The 17,425-nt window shown below is 40.6% G+C and overlaps 1 protein-coding gene across 1 annotated transcript; it reads right to left on the bottom strand.

The window, feature by feature from the left end:
- Positions 1-5,161: 5,161 nt before the first annotated feature.
- On the bottom strand, positions 5,162-17,227 carry timeless (timeless circadian clock). The gene is made up of 29 exons (XM_085354049.1): positions 17,137-17,227; positions 16,894-17,047; positions 16,449-16,563; positions 16,244-16,306; positions 16,028-16,129; positions 15,784-15,939; positions 15,544-15,677; positions 15,012-15,099; positions 14,737-14,913; positions 14,313-14,530; positions 14,129-14,232; positions 12,784-12,953; positions 12,404-12,529; positions 11,845-11,996; positions 11,462-11,559; positions 11,257-11,383; positions 10,932-11,133; positions 10,391-10,527; positions 10,025-10,104; positions 9,251-9,374; positions 9,081-9,163; positions 8,777-8,931; positions 8,371-8,599; positions 8,171-8,239; positions 7,883-8,001; positions 7,419-7,656; positions 5,554-5,605; positions 5,397-5,461; positions 5,162-5,289 (listed from the first exon to the last, which is right to left on the bottom strand). Exons 1-29 carry the CDS (start codon positions 17,219-17,221, stop codon positions 5,162-5,164), a joined length of 3,750 nt encoding a protein of 1,249 aa, XP_085210175.1. The 5' UTR covers positions 17,222-17,227.
- Positions 17,228-17,425: the final 198 nt, after the last annotated feature.

Below are 17,425 nucleotides of genomic sequence, written 5' to 3'. Positions count from 1 at the left end.
AGTGTTTCAGAAACTGCTGAACTACTGGGATTGTCCCACACAACCATCTCTAGGGTTTACAGAGAATGGTCTGAAGAGAAAAAACCCCAGTGAGCAGCAGTTCTCTGGGTGAAAATGCCTTCTTGAGAAGTCAGAGGAGAATAGCTAGACTGCACCAAGCTGATAGGAAGGCAACAATAACTCAAACAACCATTTGTTATAACCAAGCAATGAGGAAGAGAATCCTGAATGCACAAGACGTTGAACCTTGAAGCCGATGAGCTACAGCAGCAGAAGACCACACTGGGTGCCACTCCTAATAGCTAAAAACAGGAAACTGAAGCTACAATCCACACAGGCTCATCAAAATGAGACAATAGAAGATTGGAAAAGGGTTCACTGGTCTGATGAGTGTTTGAGCTACTGTGACATGCTGTAAGCAACCAGCATGTCACAGTTCAACCAGACTGCTGATTTCTGCTGCAGCATTCAGACGGTCGGATCAGAATTAGATGAAAACAACATAAAAGTGTAGATTCAATCTGCCTTGTTACAATGGCTCTGACTGTTGATGGTGTGATGGTGAGTGGGATATTTTCTTGCCACACTTTGGGTCCCTTAGTACCAAATGAGCATTGTTTAAATACCACAGTCTATTGTTGCTGATGATATCCATCCTTTTATCACCACAGTGTACCAGTGTACCCATCTTCTGATGGTTGCTTACCATCAGTAGCTCAAATCATCTCAAACACTTTTCTGTAACATGACAGTGAGTTCACTGTACTCAAATGGCCTCCAGATTTCAAGAGCACCGTTGGGATGTGGTGGAACTGGAGATTCACATCATGGATTAGCAGTTCAAAACCTGCAGCAACTGTGTGACGCTGTCATGTCAGCATGGCCCAAAATGTCAGAGGAATGCTTCCAACACCTTGTTGAATTTATGCCACATAGAAATAATGCAGTCCTGAAGACAACCCAGTGTTAGCAAAGTGACTGATCAGTGCATATCTCTTTAGTATTACAGCTGCTGCTGATTTGAATTTCTTATATATTTGCTGGAAAGCTTGATCTGTGGGAATGCATTTTGTCAGCAATAAAATAAGTATGGATACTTTCAGCTGCTCCCTTATTTCCAGTGTGGTTGCCACAGCAGATGGATCCTCATGCTTGAGTTGGCACAGATTTGACACTGGATGTCCTTCCTGAAGGAACCCTCCCATTTATCTAGGCTTGGGACTGGCACTAGGAATACAATAGTTTGCGATCCACTGACGCTGAGTTTTGTGTCTATTTCCAGCCTCGAAATGCAGATCTTTTGCATATAAGGTGAATGTGTTAACCATTAAAGCTTTACAAAAATGGTACGGAATACAAACTACAATATTTGCATCCAAAATTTAGTAGAGTAAAAGCAGAAAGCAAAACACAGAAATACTTAAATAAAATACAAGTACATTAAACCTGTCCTTCAGTAAAGTAATAATTTTTTTTTACTTAGTTACAATCTTACTGGTTCTATCCATGCTCTAATCCAGTGGTTAGATTAATGGAACTGTAGTACAATGATATTGTTTGGAGGAGGGGCCCTGCAGGGGCCAATCATTTTGGGGAGGTATGTGATACTGCAAATTTCACTAACAATCCAATACCAAGTAATCCAGGTCCAGTATTGCTGATACAAATACTGATACTTTTAAAATGTAAAGGTAGCTTTATGGTAGGAATATGGGAAAATGTAAAAAAGGAGGACTGGTATTTGTTTAAGATTATGTTGTTGTCAAGCAAAAAGGTGATAACAAAGAATTGGCTGAAAAGCGATCCTTTAAAACTGGAAGATTGGATGGACGTAATCGAGGACATATATACAATGGAAAAAATGACTTACACTCTGAGACTGAAATCTGACAAACACCGAAAACAGTGGACAAAATGGATAATTTATAAGTCTCAGTCAGCCTTATAGGGCGGGACCTCTCGTGGTTTTTTTTTTTTTTTTTTTTGTGTGTTTGTTGTTGTGTTATTATTATTAATGTCTTGTCCGTATGTAATACAAAGGAAAAAGTACAAAATAAAGAGTAAAAAAAAAAAAAAAAAAAATGTAAAGGTAGCTTATGGAGGGCAGAGCAGCGTGTCATGAGTTATGAAACGACCACATACCCCCTCTTCAGACATGCCATTGCTGCACCATATTTATTAACAATTCATCAACACAATTCATCCTGGGTCTGCCCCGGGGTCTCCTCCCAGTGGGACATACCCAGGAGGCATCCTTGTCAGATGCCCAAACCACCTCAACTGGCTCCTTTTGATGTGGAGGAGCAAGGGCTCTATTCTGTGTCCCTCCTGGATGGCTAAACTTCTCACCCTATCTCTAAGGGAGAGGCCAGGTACCCTTCAGAGGAAGCTCATTATCGCCGCTTGTATCCCGTTCCCTCCGCGAATCGCTACCTTATCGTGGTGGAGGGGTTTGTGTGTCCCAGGGGCTATGTTGTCCAGGGGCTCTTCTGGGATGATCTGATATCTTCTGTAGGGTCTCCCATGGTAAATTGGTCCTGGGTGAGGGACCAGACAAGAGTCATTCAGAAGACCCCTATGAGTAGAACATCAAAGGGACAGTTCACCCTGCCCGGGATAGGGGTACCAGGCCCCCGCCTTGGAGCCAGGCCCGGGGAGGGTGCCCAAGGGTGAGCGTCTGGTGGCCGGGCCTTAGTCCATGGGGCCCGGCCGGGCACAGCCTGAAAAAGGGACATGGGCCCATCCTCCTGCAGGCCCACCACCCACAGGAGGCGCCGTAAGGGTCTGGTGCATTCTGTGTCGGGCGGCGTCCAGGAGCGGAGGCCCTGGCTGACCGATCACCGGCCACCAAGACTACAACCACTGTTGCTGTTAATATTTCTATTAATTTGCTGGTTACCTTTGTTACTTAATTAACTTATTTGCAATAACTGAGAGGAGACTTTTCATAAATATCCCATCCTTTAAAAATGGGAAAACATAAAAAAATATGACTAATACATATATATATGAGGCCTGTCGAGCTCTGCGTGTTAAAACAGAGACAAGTGTTTAGATGTGTAGGTCAATTTGTTTACAGGCCAACTCATTTGTTTCTACTTCAGTGCTCACACAGGGAGTGACTTGGGTACAGAGAGTAACAACTGGTGACACAGGACCTCAAGGATTGCGCTGGTACATTCAGAAATGAGCTGCAGCTGTGAGCGCTGCTTGTAGGAGCACTTTTTTTCTTTCACAGTCAGATGAGTTGGTTGTGCATGAGTGTTGTTGAGCAATAGCCCCAGCCACGGCCCTGTCGGTTGAAACCAACACCCACACGTGTTGTTTACCACTCTCTCTGTGTCCCCCCCCATCCACATTTGCGTATGGAAATCATTGTTGGATGTGCTCAGTCACGCTTGAATCATGTATTGTAAATCATTGGTCTGACAAACCTTGTGCATTTTCTTATCATGCTGTGGCATGAAACTCAATTACACATGTATTCTGAGATAAACTGCAGTACGACAAAAATATCAGGAAGTTGTGTTTTTTCCCCCAGTCCTTACAATGGAATAGGCAGGTACATTTTCCAGAGAATCTACCCACAAACACACAGCGCCCCAAGGCAATCTAAAGAAGGAGAATGACTAATTGCCTTATGCCCGATGTATGATTTAATAGTTTTCATGGATTTGAAATTGAATGGGTGCTGTCAGTGGGTTCAGTTTTGTAAGGCATTAAATCCTTAGAGGACCTGTTTGTTGCTGAACTACTTTTAAAAATTACAGCTTTCTTTAAACTACAAAAAGTCCCGAGAAATACAGGAAATAAAAAGCAACAGTTTCATATCTGCTGAGAAAAAGTGCCACAGTCACCTTGGGGCAACAACTAAACAACTGTTTATTAAAGGAAACAGTTGAGTACAAACATACACACTTTAAAAATCAAATGTCCTTTAATTTTTTTAATGAAAAGTCAACTTCCATTTGAGTTACCATTTGTTAGACTTCTAAATATTTAATCAATTGGGCAACACGATGCCTCATTCACATCAGACGAATGCTTCTGGTCACAAATCCTGAGTCACTGCTAACAACTAAAGTGTCTGACCCTTAAATTCATGTAGACCATTTTACTGTTCACAGGAAGTGATGTACCTTTAACCTCTCAGCTTTAAGGACTCCACCCACACATGCTTAACTCACAGCAGTGTCTGTAGATTGTCAGCTCTGCTTCTGGCTCTGTGGGATGGGGGCAGAGCAGATGCTGTGACAGGAAGTTACAAACGTGGTCCAGATGTGAGGACAAAGACCACCTCCAACCCAGCTGGAAAACGTGGACGACTAGAGGCGGTGACTGCAGACTAGATGCAAGATCCACACGTGGAAGGAAACCGAATCACACATTTATTCTTGGGATCTTTTTTTTTTGCGTTTTTCACAAGTATGACTGAACCAAAGAAGAATTTTTATTTGTTCCGGCTGTCTTGTACATCTCTGTAACTGTAAAGCCATTTTTTTCAAAAACTGAAAGCCACATTTGAAAGCAATAAAGAGAAAAAAAAAATGAGTCTGTGTTACTAATTCTATACTTAATTCTTAGTTAATAACATGTATACGCCCCCTAGTGGTGCAACACAGGCCAACGTACAACAACAACAAAAAAATCCTGCCAGGAAGCCATTTTTGTATTCTGTCAACAGTGTGGTTTTATTAATCAGTACACTTGAATAGAATTATCAAGTCCCAAGTCAACACTGACAAGAACTTGAAAATATACATAAGACTTGTATGCATGGAACAGCATTCAGATAAAAAGTTTAATCTTAGAGTAAACATGATGCACAACCTTCCCAGCATTGATGGATATCTATTTGGGAACCTTTTAAGAACATATGTAGACTAACAAAATTAAAGACCAGCAGAACTTCTTTAGCAGGAAATGCCAATAAATTGTCCACTTGGAGAACAAAAAGAAGAAGATTTGTTTCTTCTCTTTTTTTTTTTTTTTTTTTTTTACACAGGCTAATTTTCCATATGTTCTTTTGGGTTACTTTTTTTTAGTAATCCATTAATAGTTTATCCTGTCTGGACTTCAGGTCTCCAGCGGGCTGCGTGCAACATGCGGGACTTTTAATGCATCTCCCATCTGAAGTTTTACAGCCCATTAAAGGCCGTCTCTAATCCTCCTCTTCCTCTTCTTCAATTAAGACCACGCGTCTTCTCTTCACAGGAGCAGAGATGTCCTCCTTGTCTGAATCTTCATCGCCATTTGTATCCATAGCCGCTGCAGTAGCGGAGTCTTTGTCTGCAAAGACAGCAACGTGTGAGCAAAATGATGAAATGAAATGAATGAATCAAGCTCTGTCATAATCAAACACCAGTGAACCCTTCAAACAAGCAGGAGCACAATACCGTTCTCCTCGTCATCGTCCAAAACTCTGCTTCTGTTTCTTTTAGTTGAGGTGCTGTCCTGGGAACTGATGTAAACATGGATATTTAAAGAGTTAATCCTCTGAGGATTTTCGCCTTATGTTTACTAGTTAATAAAAATCATAGGATGAGACCTCACCTTTCATTTACATCATGTGTGTCATCGACAGGAGCGGCATCTGACTCAGGAGCTTAAAAAACCCCCCACAACAACAAAAAGCCCAGTATGAACACAAGTCACATCAGTGTAATTACTGCTCCATCCCCGATTAAGGGTACACATGCAACTTCTTAATTTTACCAGCATTGCAGCCATTTCCCATCCTGATTCTAACGCAGCTGTACTGCTTTGCCCAAACTGGCACAGCAGAGGACTCTCATCATAACATGTGCTTTCTGACTTTATATTATGTGCACCCTGCTTTTTTCTAGCAATTTCAGATGCAACTACAACAAAAACATGTTTGGCATAACTTGCATAAATAAAATACAAGGCATAGCCAAAATATACCCAATACAACATAGCAGTGCTTCACAGACAGATGATAAAACTGCTAAATAGTATAGGAAGCACATTCAACATTAAAAATTAAACTGAGTTTTATATAGAGAGTAGAAAAGAAGTCCTCATCAGTGAAGCTCTGAGACCAGGATTCACCATGGCAACAGGTAAATAAAGAGCAAAGCCTCCATTTAAAATCTGGTGGATTTATCTTAAAAAAAAAACAACAACAAAAAAACCAAAAGAAAAACGAGGAAAGAAAAGTGTAATTTTAGTCAGTAATACCTGTTAAGTTGAATTTGTACTAGATGAAGCTGGAATCCTAATTTTACATTTATTTTGTTTTTGTAAATCAAATTATTCAAACATAACTTGACAGGGACAAAGTGTAGGCGACTCAAACTGAGGATACAAATCTGGAGAAACAGCTAAGACAACGTTTACCGTTTGATCTTTGACATTAGTTACCAAGAGAGCAACAGATAGATCCGCCCTCAAGTCCCTTGACCTTGAGATTCGGGGGTCACTGAAATGCAAACTTGTCTGAGATTTTTAGCAGATACAGGATCAAAATCTTTTCAGCCTCATCTTCACTCAAGTATTCACATTAAGTCTGAGATGCAGCTCTTTGACCGATTATAGTACGACACATTATAACCGACGATTGATCGGTTATAAACTTATGGTACAGTAAAAGTGTCCAGTGCAGGGAAACTGGCTGACAGTCTGACAGCTGCATTAATGTCCACAGTCACAAAGATGGAGACTATTTTATTCTGAGCTGATAATAAATCACTGTCTCCTTCTTTTTAGGTATTCTAACAACTAAACGATTAAAAAGCGCTCATGTGAGGGAGTCAGGGAAACTCCGTTTGTTGAAATAAACCTGCCAACAACCAGGTTTAGTTCACAGAGTCTGCTAAGTGACTCAGGGATGAACATAAAAGCCAAAATTTCCCTCATCTCACGGTTAATAAACTCAGAGTCGTTGGCCAAACCTGCTTCCTGGCATAAGGCCCAGCTTCCACTTCTTTGGTTTGTTTTATATTCAGTTAAGTTTCCACTGTCTAGACTGCAGACCTCCAGAGGGCTGAATTCACCCCCCAAACCACTTTAGGGAGCTTTTGTTTTTCTCAGCTCCTGTCTATAGCTTTTACAGTATACTAAAGATGGCAGCTAATCCTAATCCTCAAACCATCTTCTGTCTTTGCTTCACAGGAGCAAAATGACCCTCGATTTAATCTACAACATCTGCATTAGGCAGCTGAATTCTTTTTTTCAAACTTAAAGCTTTGTTACTTTTTTCCTAAACTACAGATGCAAACAAACAGTGGTCAGTTCTTCACAACCTATGAGAACAATGCTATTGTAACAGATTAAACTACTACATTAATTATTACTCAAGGTTACTGCTACATTGTTGGCTATGTGACAAGCCAAAGTGCTGTAAGCTGTAATTAAATGGTTTCATCCTAGACAGAAAATAAATCTGCCACATATACCTGCATCCTCAGCGGTGTATCGTTTCCTCTTGCGTGCAAGCAGCAGAGCTCTCAGGGCCTGAGCTCTCTGTTCATGAGACGCGTCCTCCTCTTCCTCCCCACGGGGTTCCTCTGCTGGGCTCCTGGTCCCATCTTGCTCATCATCATTTTTAGGTTTGTCCTCCTCAGGGCTGAGAGCTGCAGCTGCACTCCGGAGCTGAGATACACTGATCTGTGCAGGGATTCTCCAGAAGGACTCCTAGTTACCAAAAAACAACAACAACAACAAAAACCCTTTTCAACAACACTCACCTCAAGTTTTTTCTTTTGTATTTAATGTAGTTCTGTGTCATTTCTAAATATAGATTTCTCTAATTCAGCCCAAACTACAGTCGCACAAAACAGATTAGGAGTAGGACTACAGCACAGAATAATGTCACATGACTCATTTGACAGTGAAATATCACTCGCATACAAGCACACACCTGTTCATTTGCAGGTGCTCGCATTCCCAATTTGCGCAACAGTCGTTGGAAGCTCTTGTTTTCCATGGCTTCTTCATTTGACTCTGTGAACGGGGCCAGTGGAACAGGCTGAGACAAACCTGGGAAACGGACCACAATCATTTCAATATCGCGCCAAATAAAAGTAATTACAACATGCTTTAAACGCACTGTGCAGCATGCATCCATATCTTCCTAAAATCACCAACAGCAGAAAAAAAAACAATGTCTGGAAAATGTTTGTTTTTTTTTGTTGACAGATGCACTCACCGTCATTTTCACGATCATCTGCAGTTTTGTTCAGACAATTCTGTAGCCACAACAAAGGTCCAGACATGCCTATGGGGGGAAAAAAAATCCAGATTTTAATATCTTACTACAAACATTAAATCCACATCATCGCATTACATGTTATCCATTCATCCTCTCTGATCAGTGAGAACACAGGGGCAATCTGGCCTTTGTCTCACCTTCCTGTTTCAGAGCATACACCATTTTCTCTACATCAGGTCTCCTTCCTCCTGTAGAGTGCATGCCTTGGCTCCTCCTGCCACCATTTAGTGGTCTTTCACTTTCCTGCTCTTCAAGGTCCTCTGCCTCACTCTCCTCAGACTCATCCTCTTGCTCATATTCATCATCTCTGTCCACAGGATCATCCTGGGTGCCTTGTGTGAGTTCAGCCAAGAACTCTTCTTCAGTCTGCATCAAAAAATGAGTTTAAATTTATTAAGAAATTGACATTTCTTCAAATATAATTCACTTCAATTCAATTCAATAAAACTTTATTGATCCTGAAGGTTGACCCCGAAACAAATCTTATTTGTTCTGAAGTTTTTAATCTCTTATATTTTAAGTATAAAAGACTAAAGTAGCTACCATTCCTTTTCCAGTGCTCTTCCCGTGAGCACTCCGACTTCTCTTCTTATACAGTTCTCGCCTCTCAGACACCAGGCCCATGCTGAGCAGCTTGTCCACCACACGTGCTCGGGAGCGCTTAGCAGTGAGCTTCTTCATGATGCTACCCAGCACATCTGTGAAAGCAGAGGTTTTATCAGTCAAAACTGGACACACATACTGTGAAGCATTCATGCTTAATTTACTGAGATTGGAACAGAGGACAGATGAAAGGTAAAATTTAATTTTTCTGTCATACGTTTAAAAATAAGAGAATATCTGTTACCATCAGAGTCTCTGTACTCCTCAAACAGCATCTGCAACTCCAGCTCTTGCTCTTCAGTCCACAGAACAATTCCAGTACCTTTCCTTTGAATATGACAAAAATTCTTTAACGGCAGCCTTGTATTATTAGTTTGCATTACATCCTTCATTGAAAATAAATCAAGTACATACTTGGGTTTCTTCAGTTCTTTAGCATTGCCCACCAGGCGCATATGTACCAGCTGCGTCACTACCTGACGCCGAGTGCGGTTGCTGTTGCTTAGTAATGGCAGGAGAGTCTCCACTATGTCTGGCACTATGCACAAGAGTCAGCAGTCAGAAGCTTCATGTACAAGTATATTTAGTAACTTATAACAAGTTTTGGGTGTAATATACTCTGAAGTAACACATTAATGTGGTCACATTACTTTTTCAGTAACACATCACTTACTTAACTCAGTAATCATGTCACAGTTAGAATTATGTTGTTATGGTGCTCCAATGGTTCAATTATTAATAAGCTGGTTTGACAGTCAAAAATGAATTAAAAAGCTATTTCTATGTGTACATATTTCTACAGTAGAACTGCAGTAACAACTGCTCTAAAGTTACTTTGGGTGATTTCTAAATTTGCTTTGATTTCAAGCAATAAAAGGTTTCATGCGTGTTATTATTAGGATGTTGATTTATGTGTGTGGGACTACAGAATAAGATTTATTTTAACTGGCAATTATTTAACTGTGTATTTCAGGCCAAGTTATAGAGTAACACAAAAGGATGTAACAAATACTGTAACAACTTAATTTCTACAGTCATTAAGTAACTCAATGCATTACCTAAAACAAAACAAAAGAAAAGCCCCAAAAGGAATAAGTAATATTTAACATGTTCCATTTTTTTGAGTAATGACCCCAACACTCCTTATAAGAGACAAGAAAAGATGTGCAAACAGCAAACAAAGCCAACCGTCAGAGTCACGGTGCTCCTCGTAGAGTCTGCGCAATTCCTCTTCCTCCTCTTCAGTCCATGCTGGTCTCTTTTCCTCTCTAACAGATTCACAACAATGACATGCAATACTTCAAATTATGGACATAAATACATATGCATGCTTTACATTGTTACACATATGATATGACACATGAACCGTTTTCACACATGAGCGACGAGAAAGTAATTGGGCACACAAGGGGCGCTGCCTAGAAACATGAGATTATTCTCTGTATTATAATGTCTATAATAGTTCAGGGCTGCAGTGCACATGTGAAAATGACTTTACATGAACACATGTATTAAGTCTATGTAAACAGAACCTGAAAAAAGAAAAGCACCCACTCTTTGGTGTAGCCTTCTGTCATCTCACGCACAGCTCCCACATTTTTCCAGAACAGCAGCTCCACATACGCTTTATTGTTCTGTGCTGCCAGTGAAACGAACCGCTTCACTAAATATTTGCCAAGAGTCACTAGTTCCTGTGATGGAGAAGAGGAAAAAAACATGTAAGCGATTGTGTAATATCTAAGCTTTATATCAACAGCTTGCAGAAGAAAGTGTTCTTTTTAATTGCTAGATATCTGACATGCCAGGTGCCCTCCGGTGTTATCAGTCACAGAAGCTTCCCTCACCTGAATGTAACAGCGTCCCCTCCCTTTAGTGCATGTTCTGGCTGCACACCAGGCAACCTTATTTTCTTCTACAAAGAGCGCTTCAGACATAACTGATTTATTATCCACCGTCAGGGTAGTCCCTGAATGTGGATATTCTGGTATCAGAATTTAGCATCGGTAGGAACCTCCCATAGTGAGCTATCTCACACAGATGTCAGAGAAACTTAACTAGGATTACCAAACGCCTTCCTCCAGTGTTGTTACCCTACCTGGTAAGCAGCTGCAGCAGGGTCATTTAAGATTTTGTTGAAAATGTGGAAAACTGACAACTGGAAGAGCAGGGCGTCCATTTTAAGGTCAACAGCCAGGCGGTGCAGCATTCGAGCAATGCAGTGGTTTGTGTGTGGGGTGTTTTTTGAATAGGATTTCAGCAGGAGAAGGTACGGATGAACAATACTGGGGTTGGCAAATCTGTAAAGACCAAGAGAAGGGGCAAACTTCCCATTAGGAAAGTCACAGAACTGTATGCAAACAGACTCTAAGGCAACATTTAGCATGGATTACAGCACAGATTTGCCACAAGTTACTTCTCACCTCTTGATGAAGTCTAGAAATTTGAACTCTGTTTCAGAAACCTGGACAGACTCCAGCTCTTCCTCTTCCATCTCTGGCCCATCCTCCTCCTCTTCCTCCTCCTCCACCACAGCAGTCTGAGATGACCCTGAAGTCAAAAGCAAAGGTTTGAATCCTGCATGGAGGCTTTTGCACAAGAATGATAAATATACATTTCAATACTTACTTGGCAGTTTGGCATGGAGGATCTGCTTAAGGAGTTCCAGTTCCTCTTCAGGTTCCACATCAGCTGAACCAAACACATCTCCCTCTGGCCACACCTCTCTGAGCATGACAAGAAAGGAAAAAAACACAAACATTTTCCTAACTACACATGCCTGCTTAGAAACTTAGGACAACTGAAAGAAAAGTCTAATTTAATAATTGAATAAACAAAGTAATTTTTAACCTTTAAAAACTTCTTCTAGAAAAGGCATTTTTCGTATCCACATGATTTCAAATTGAGTCTCTATTGTGGTTAACTTCAGAAACTGTAAATTTTAAACATTTTGCAGTGGCCACTATAAGATTTAAATAAAAAAATAAAAAATAATACTGAGTTTTACTGACCTGGCAGCACGCAGCAGCCCCAGAGCTTCTGGGCCCATTCGAGCCAGCAGAGCATCCTGCACTCTCACCATAGCCTCAGTACGCTGATCCTCAAGGGGAGTCTCAGACGTGGCATCAAACGGCACTAAGCTTTGAGTTAAAGATTCAGACAACTGCAAACAGAGGACAAGAGGAGACACTGAGCGTGAGCAAGTTTGTCACATCGATATGTTTTTGACATTTTTAAGACCTCTTGTCTAAAATCAGCTCTGAAACAAAGCTTTCTCTCTGCTACTCCTGATAATAATATTATAATATACGTACAATGCAACAATATTGGAGTGTGAGTGTGTGTGAATATAAAGCACGTAGACATAGATAAAACAGCTATATGGATGTGAGTGAGATCAGGTGCCTGAGAGCAGAAAGGACTCTGAATGCTCACATGGTGTAGAAAGGTGCTTTTTAACTACCAGTCAGGTCTATAAGTTTCTAGATAATGGTAAATTATTTTGTAACTTTCCAATTTCATGTTTCTACATAACCAAACAAACATCTCGAGGCTGAGCTTCACACCAACCTTAAACCCTGCACCCTTCAGCTCTTCCTCTACAATCTTCCAGGTCTCCTCCAGGGCCTCTGGACTAGTTTCTGGAGCTGCCTCCTTTTTCTTACCATGAGACTTTCTCCGCTTCACCCTCTTCCTCTGAAGAGTTAACAGAGCAAATGTTAACATTAAAAAAAAAAAAAAAACAAAAGCAAGTGAAAATAAAATAAAATAAACAATAAAAACAAAGGTGAATCAAATAGACCAATACGGCAAGGCCGGGACGGTTCATTTGGTAAAGTAAATCCGTTGTGCATCTTTCTTGGCCTTTAGACAATAATTCTGATGGCAAAAGAACCAAATGGGACAGGCGGAAAAAAAACAAACATTGCAAATTAAGCACAAGAACTTACCTGCACCATCAAGTTTCTGCGGCCTTTGCAGAAGCGCTCTAACATTCGCAAGAAGAGGTGAGTTGACTCTACCAGGTCTTTGAGGTAGGATTGAGGTTGCTTGGTTTCATCATACTTTCTCAGCAAGGTCAGGAAAATCTCTCTGTACTCCATCAGGTAGAATATGTTACCTAGAAAGTAAAAGTAAACAGATGAGACAAACTCAAACACTGGGGATTGTCTTAGTGGTATACACGGTTGTGGACAGAAGTTTACATCGGCTCATGATGGGCATGAATGTTGTGGTTATTTTTGGATTTTAACAATTTCTGTGAGTTGTTCTTGTTCCAGGTTGGAATAATTCTACAGTATGTCTTGGGTGAATAAGTATGAATTTATATTTCAAACATATACCACTAATATCTGGCTCATATTAGTAACGATCCTCTAGCTGCTGATTTGAGGGGAAGGTGAAAAATTTGGAGGTAGTCCTCCTTGTTAATTATTCCATCCACTTTGTGCAATGTACCAGTACCACTGGCAGCAAATTAAGTCAAGTTTGAAGACCTTACCTTCCCTCCTCCATACATACCTCTTGACAGCTCAATCTCTGTCTCATCTGACCCTAAAACTTTTATCCAGAAGGCATTTGGCTTGTCTCTCAATTGATGGTGATGTAAAATCCACTTCACTGTGGACAGTGATGCTGGTCTTTCAGCAGTTTCCAGTTTATGGCAGGCTTGAGCCTTGAGGTTCCTGGGTTGTTCCTGGGTTGTTCCTGACCAATTTCCTCTCATCTGAGGGTGACAGTTTGGGTCTTGTTCCAGACTTTGGCAAAGTCTGAATTACTGATCTTAGAATCTGCAGTTGTTTAGAAATGGCTCCAAGAAATCTTCCCAATTTGTGCAAATCTACAATTCTCCTTAGCACGTCTGTGAAGTTCTTGGGCTTCCCCATTGTACTTAACAATTGTCAATCCAATGAGTGCTATCAAGCAAATCCTTTTCATGCCAGTTGTACTCAATCATGACCATGAGCGAGAAATTAATAGGCCTTGGCGAGTTGAAAGTCACTGTAAAACCTTCAGCACCACTTGTTAAAAGAGTGTATTAGTGGTACATATTTGAGACTGTTTGTATACTTTGACCCTGCGTGGTTCAGAGAAAATCCAAAATAAATTAAAACTTGTGAACTAAAGTCTTCTTTTTTAAAATCATTTAAGATTTATGTTGTACAAAAGCCCAAATTTACCATGACATTCATGCCCAAATGTCTGATCATAACTATACATATGCTAGAAGACCATGTGAAAAACTGTTCACCTTGAACAAAAGTTATATATAAACTTTTAAACCTACAATCTTACTTTTAATGACGCTGGAACTCTGCCGGATGCTTTCATCCTGCGATCTGTCCATCTCATTCACAGTTAGCAGCAGTTCTTGATATGCCTTTAGTGCCAAGTGCATCCTAAAAGGAACAAATCGCAGCAGTGTTGGGCCGACTCAAGTATTCGATTCCATTAACCAGCTTCTAAACGATCGCCTTACCTGCGGGACCAAGAAGTGGCCTCTTTCCGGTCTGTGAGCAGCATCTCATAGTAGTTGGTAATGTTGCGCTCAATAAAATGAAACGCCCGGATTGACATGGTCTCAGAAACTAGGTCGGCACGGAAACAACTGCCTCTGTTGAAAGCCATGAAAAAGCTGAGTGCCCACAGGTAATAGGTCTCATCATGTTGCTGAGTCTGCTCACGAATGAGGCTTTCCTGTTGAGAAGACAAAGACAAAAATCTGGTGAAAACAAAAAACCTTAGATGCCCTTTTTGGATGTTTTCGATGGTTTTAGATGTCGAGGTAAGAAGCATCTTCCTGTTCACAAAAAACCATTTTAATAATTTAGCTGAGAAAAACTTGTGTTCAGCATGTCACTGTGCATCTATACAAAAAAATAAGACACATAACAGCGGCCGACCTTAACGAGGTACATGAGTCGATTGTAGCAGTTCTCCAAGAAGTCCACACAAAACTCTCGCAGGAAAAGTCGAACATTTAAGGCCGAACGTCGTTTCTCCCCACTTTCTTGGGCCTTTCGATGCCTCTTGGGAACACGTCTCACTGCTTTGCCAATGTCGTGAGTGTAATTTTTGAACTTAAAAAAATAAATAAATAAAACAGACACAATAAATTATTTTCTCTTAACACGATCTCTTAATGGAAAGATTTCATAACGGAAATTGAACAGCTCACATTCTGAAGGTTCCTGTGATAGATCACATCTTTGTCCCCTATTGCCTTCAGTCCTTGAACAACAAAAGACCCTCCGAAGCGAGAGTGTCTAAGAGGAAAACAACAGCATATACATTGTGTCTCAGTACTCAGGATGCTATAGTGTTTTTGGGAACATTTTTGCAAGCATATAATGACATTTATCCATCCATCTGCGCTCATTCTAAACCAACTTGTTGCAACTCCACCATGTGTCTTAATGCTATGCTGACTTTTGTCATGAAACTATTTTTTACTGCAACTCTTCTGTAGCTGCACCTCACCCAGAAGTATTCCTAGTTCACAGATACTTCTAATGTAATACACATTATTGTAAACAGTTCCGAATTGCAGCAAGGAAGTGATTTTGACTGAGAAGATCAGAGGTTCAAGTTGGAACCCTTGTTTACCCAGGACCTCTGGCCCATCACCACTTGAAAATCTATGTGCATTTAAACTCTTCTGTAATTGGCAACGGTAAACTTGGCACTAAAGAACATCTGTGTGTCTGCACCTGGTCCCTCTCTGTAAAGTGCGGGAATGTTTCTCTGCATGCTCCTTCTGCCTCAGTGCCTCCAGCTCATTAGAGTCCTTCTTCTTCTCTTCTGCTGAACGAGCATGGCCGGCACTCACCAAAGCTTCTGGAGTCTGTAAAGAAAGAAAACAACAACAACAAAAATAACAAAACCCACTGAAACAGAGAACAGCTAGAACATTTAGATGTGCACTCCCAAAATGGATCTTTCTGTCTAACCTGGTCTCTGAACATAAGGGAGATGATTTCCAACACATGCATACTCCACTGCTGCTCACTCTGTGCTGAGGCCAGGAACTTGATCAGGTCATCAAAGCCGCTCATGTGAATGGCCCACAGCACTTGATCATGGACACTGGCATCATCATCCACTTTCTGCAAATAAAGGATAAAAAGAGAGAGATTAGGGATGGGAAGAACTTGCACTTATATGGAATCAGCATAATTCTTTTTTAAGTCAAACCTTCTCTTCACTGGGGTTTGCAGGTACATGAAGCACATTTCTAACCAGCAGCAAAATCCTCTCTATCAGCAGGTTATCTTCTTCCTGTCTCTGCTCCCAGTCCTGAGTGACCAAAGGTGAGGATGCAGACAGAAAGGCATGAAGAATCAGAAGCATTTTTACTCTGAGTGGAAACTGCTCAATGAAAACAAAAATCTGAACAAGTGAAATACTCACAAGTTGTAGAAGGTTGTACAATGTCTCACTCAAGATACAAAACACACTCTCACTGGCAAATGCCTGAAAATTAAAGATAATGATAAAGTGGCAACAGTGATACTTTTATTGTGTGCTTTATAAAAACATTGTCTGCAAATATTTTGTTTGTAATTACATAAAAACCACTTTTTATAAAATCCTTGCTTTATTGCTCTTCAAATACCTCCTTATAAGCCTGCAAATGAGATGTCACTTGCAAAAAGTGATGCCTGAACACCGGGTCATCTGGGACTTTACCAAAACAGAGCATGGCAGGCTGCGTGAGGTTGACCATGAGTCTAGAAAAAAAAGAAAGAGAGATTTTAAGTAACAGATTGTTTTTTAAACCAACTGGTATTGACAGAGAATCAAATTTATTAATTTTCTAACAATAATGTGTCACCATAGTAACACATGTTACACGAATTGTATTAAACGACAATATTACTATTTTTATTTGTCACTGTCACTTACCTATCAATCAATCTTTACTCCAGAATCACAAAACATATCACATAACACAAAAATAAGATAAAAAATATACCCAAACAACCTTCGCTAAAATACGGATGAGCATATTTATATATATACACATATATTTTATAGATGAGACTTCTCAGGATTGGTACCTGATGCAGGCATCAAATAAGGCTTTGTCCTGTCTGTGCTGAATGATAATAGGCAGAAGGTCATTCTGTACAATCTGGCTTTCACCCAACTGCTGCCGGACATCACGGGCGTCATCTTCATGGCGTAAATAGCGAATCAAGTCTTTCACGCTCTCTGTAACATAGAGACACGGCAGCTGTGAGAGGACTGTTCTGGATCAAAACAACAACTACATATATATTTACACTTCAAATAGGACTCACCTAAGCAATCAGCCTCCTTGTGATAGGTGTCTCCCTCCAGATAACCTAGAGCACTGCACGTTGCCAAAAGTTCACAGTTCATCATGAATAAGTCCACACACCATCAGGGTGCCTTGAGGTCCAGGGGATCAGCGTAAGTGACCTAAAATTGTCAGAATAATCACAAAAACTCAAGCTGAAATAATTACTCCTTACAAACAAGGTTAGCAAAAGAGCGTCTCAAACGTGTCCTTGAAGTAGATGGCCTACAGCAGCAGAGAACCACACTGGGTGCCACTCCTGTCAACTA

Source organism: Diplotaxodon limnothrissa, linkage group LG5, assembly GCF_057381915.1.
Source record: "Diplotaxodon limnothrissa isolate DT_005_m linkage group LG5, D_limnothrissa_male_GT1.1, whole genome shotgun sequence".
NCBI lineage: Eukaryota > Metazoa > Chordata > Actinopteri > Cichliformes > Cichlidae > Diplotaxodon > Diplotaxodon limnothrissa.
The sequence above is the reverse complement of the archived record's forward strand: the minus strand, read 5'-3'. Positions and strand labels throughout refer to the sequence as shown.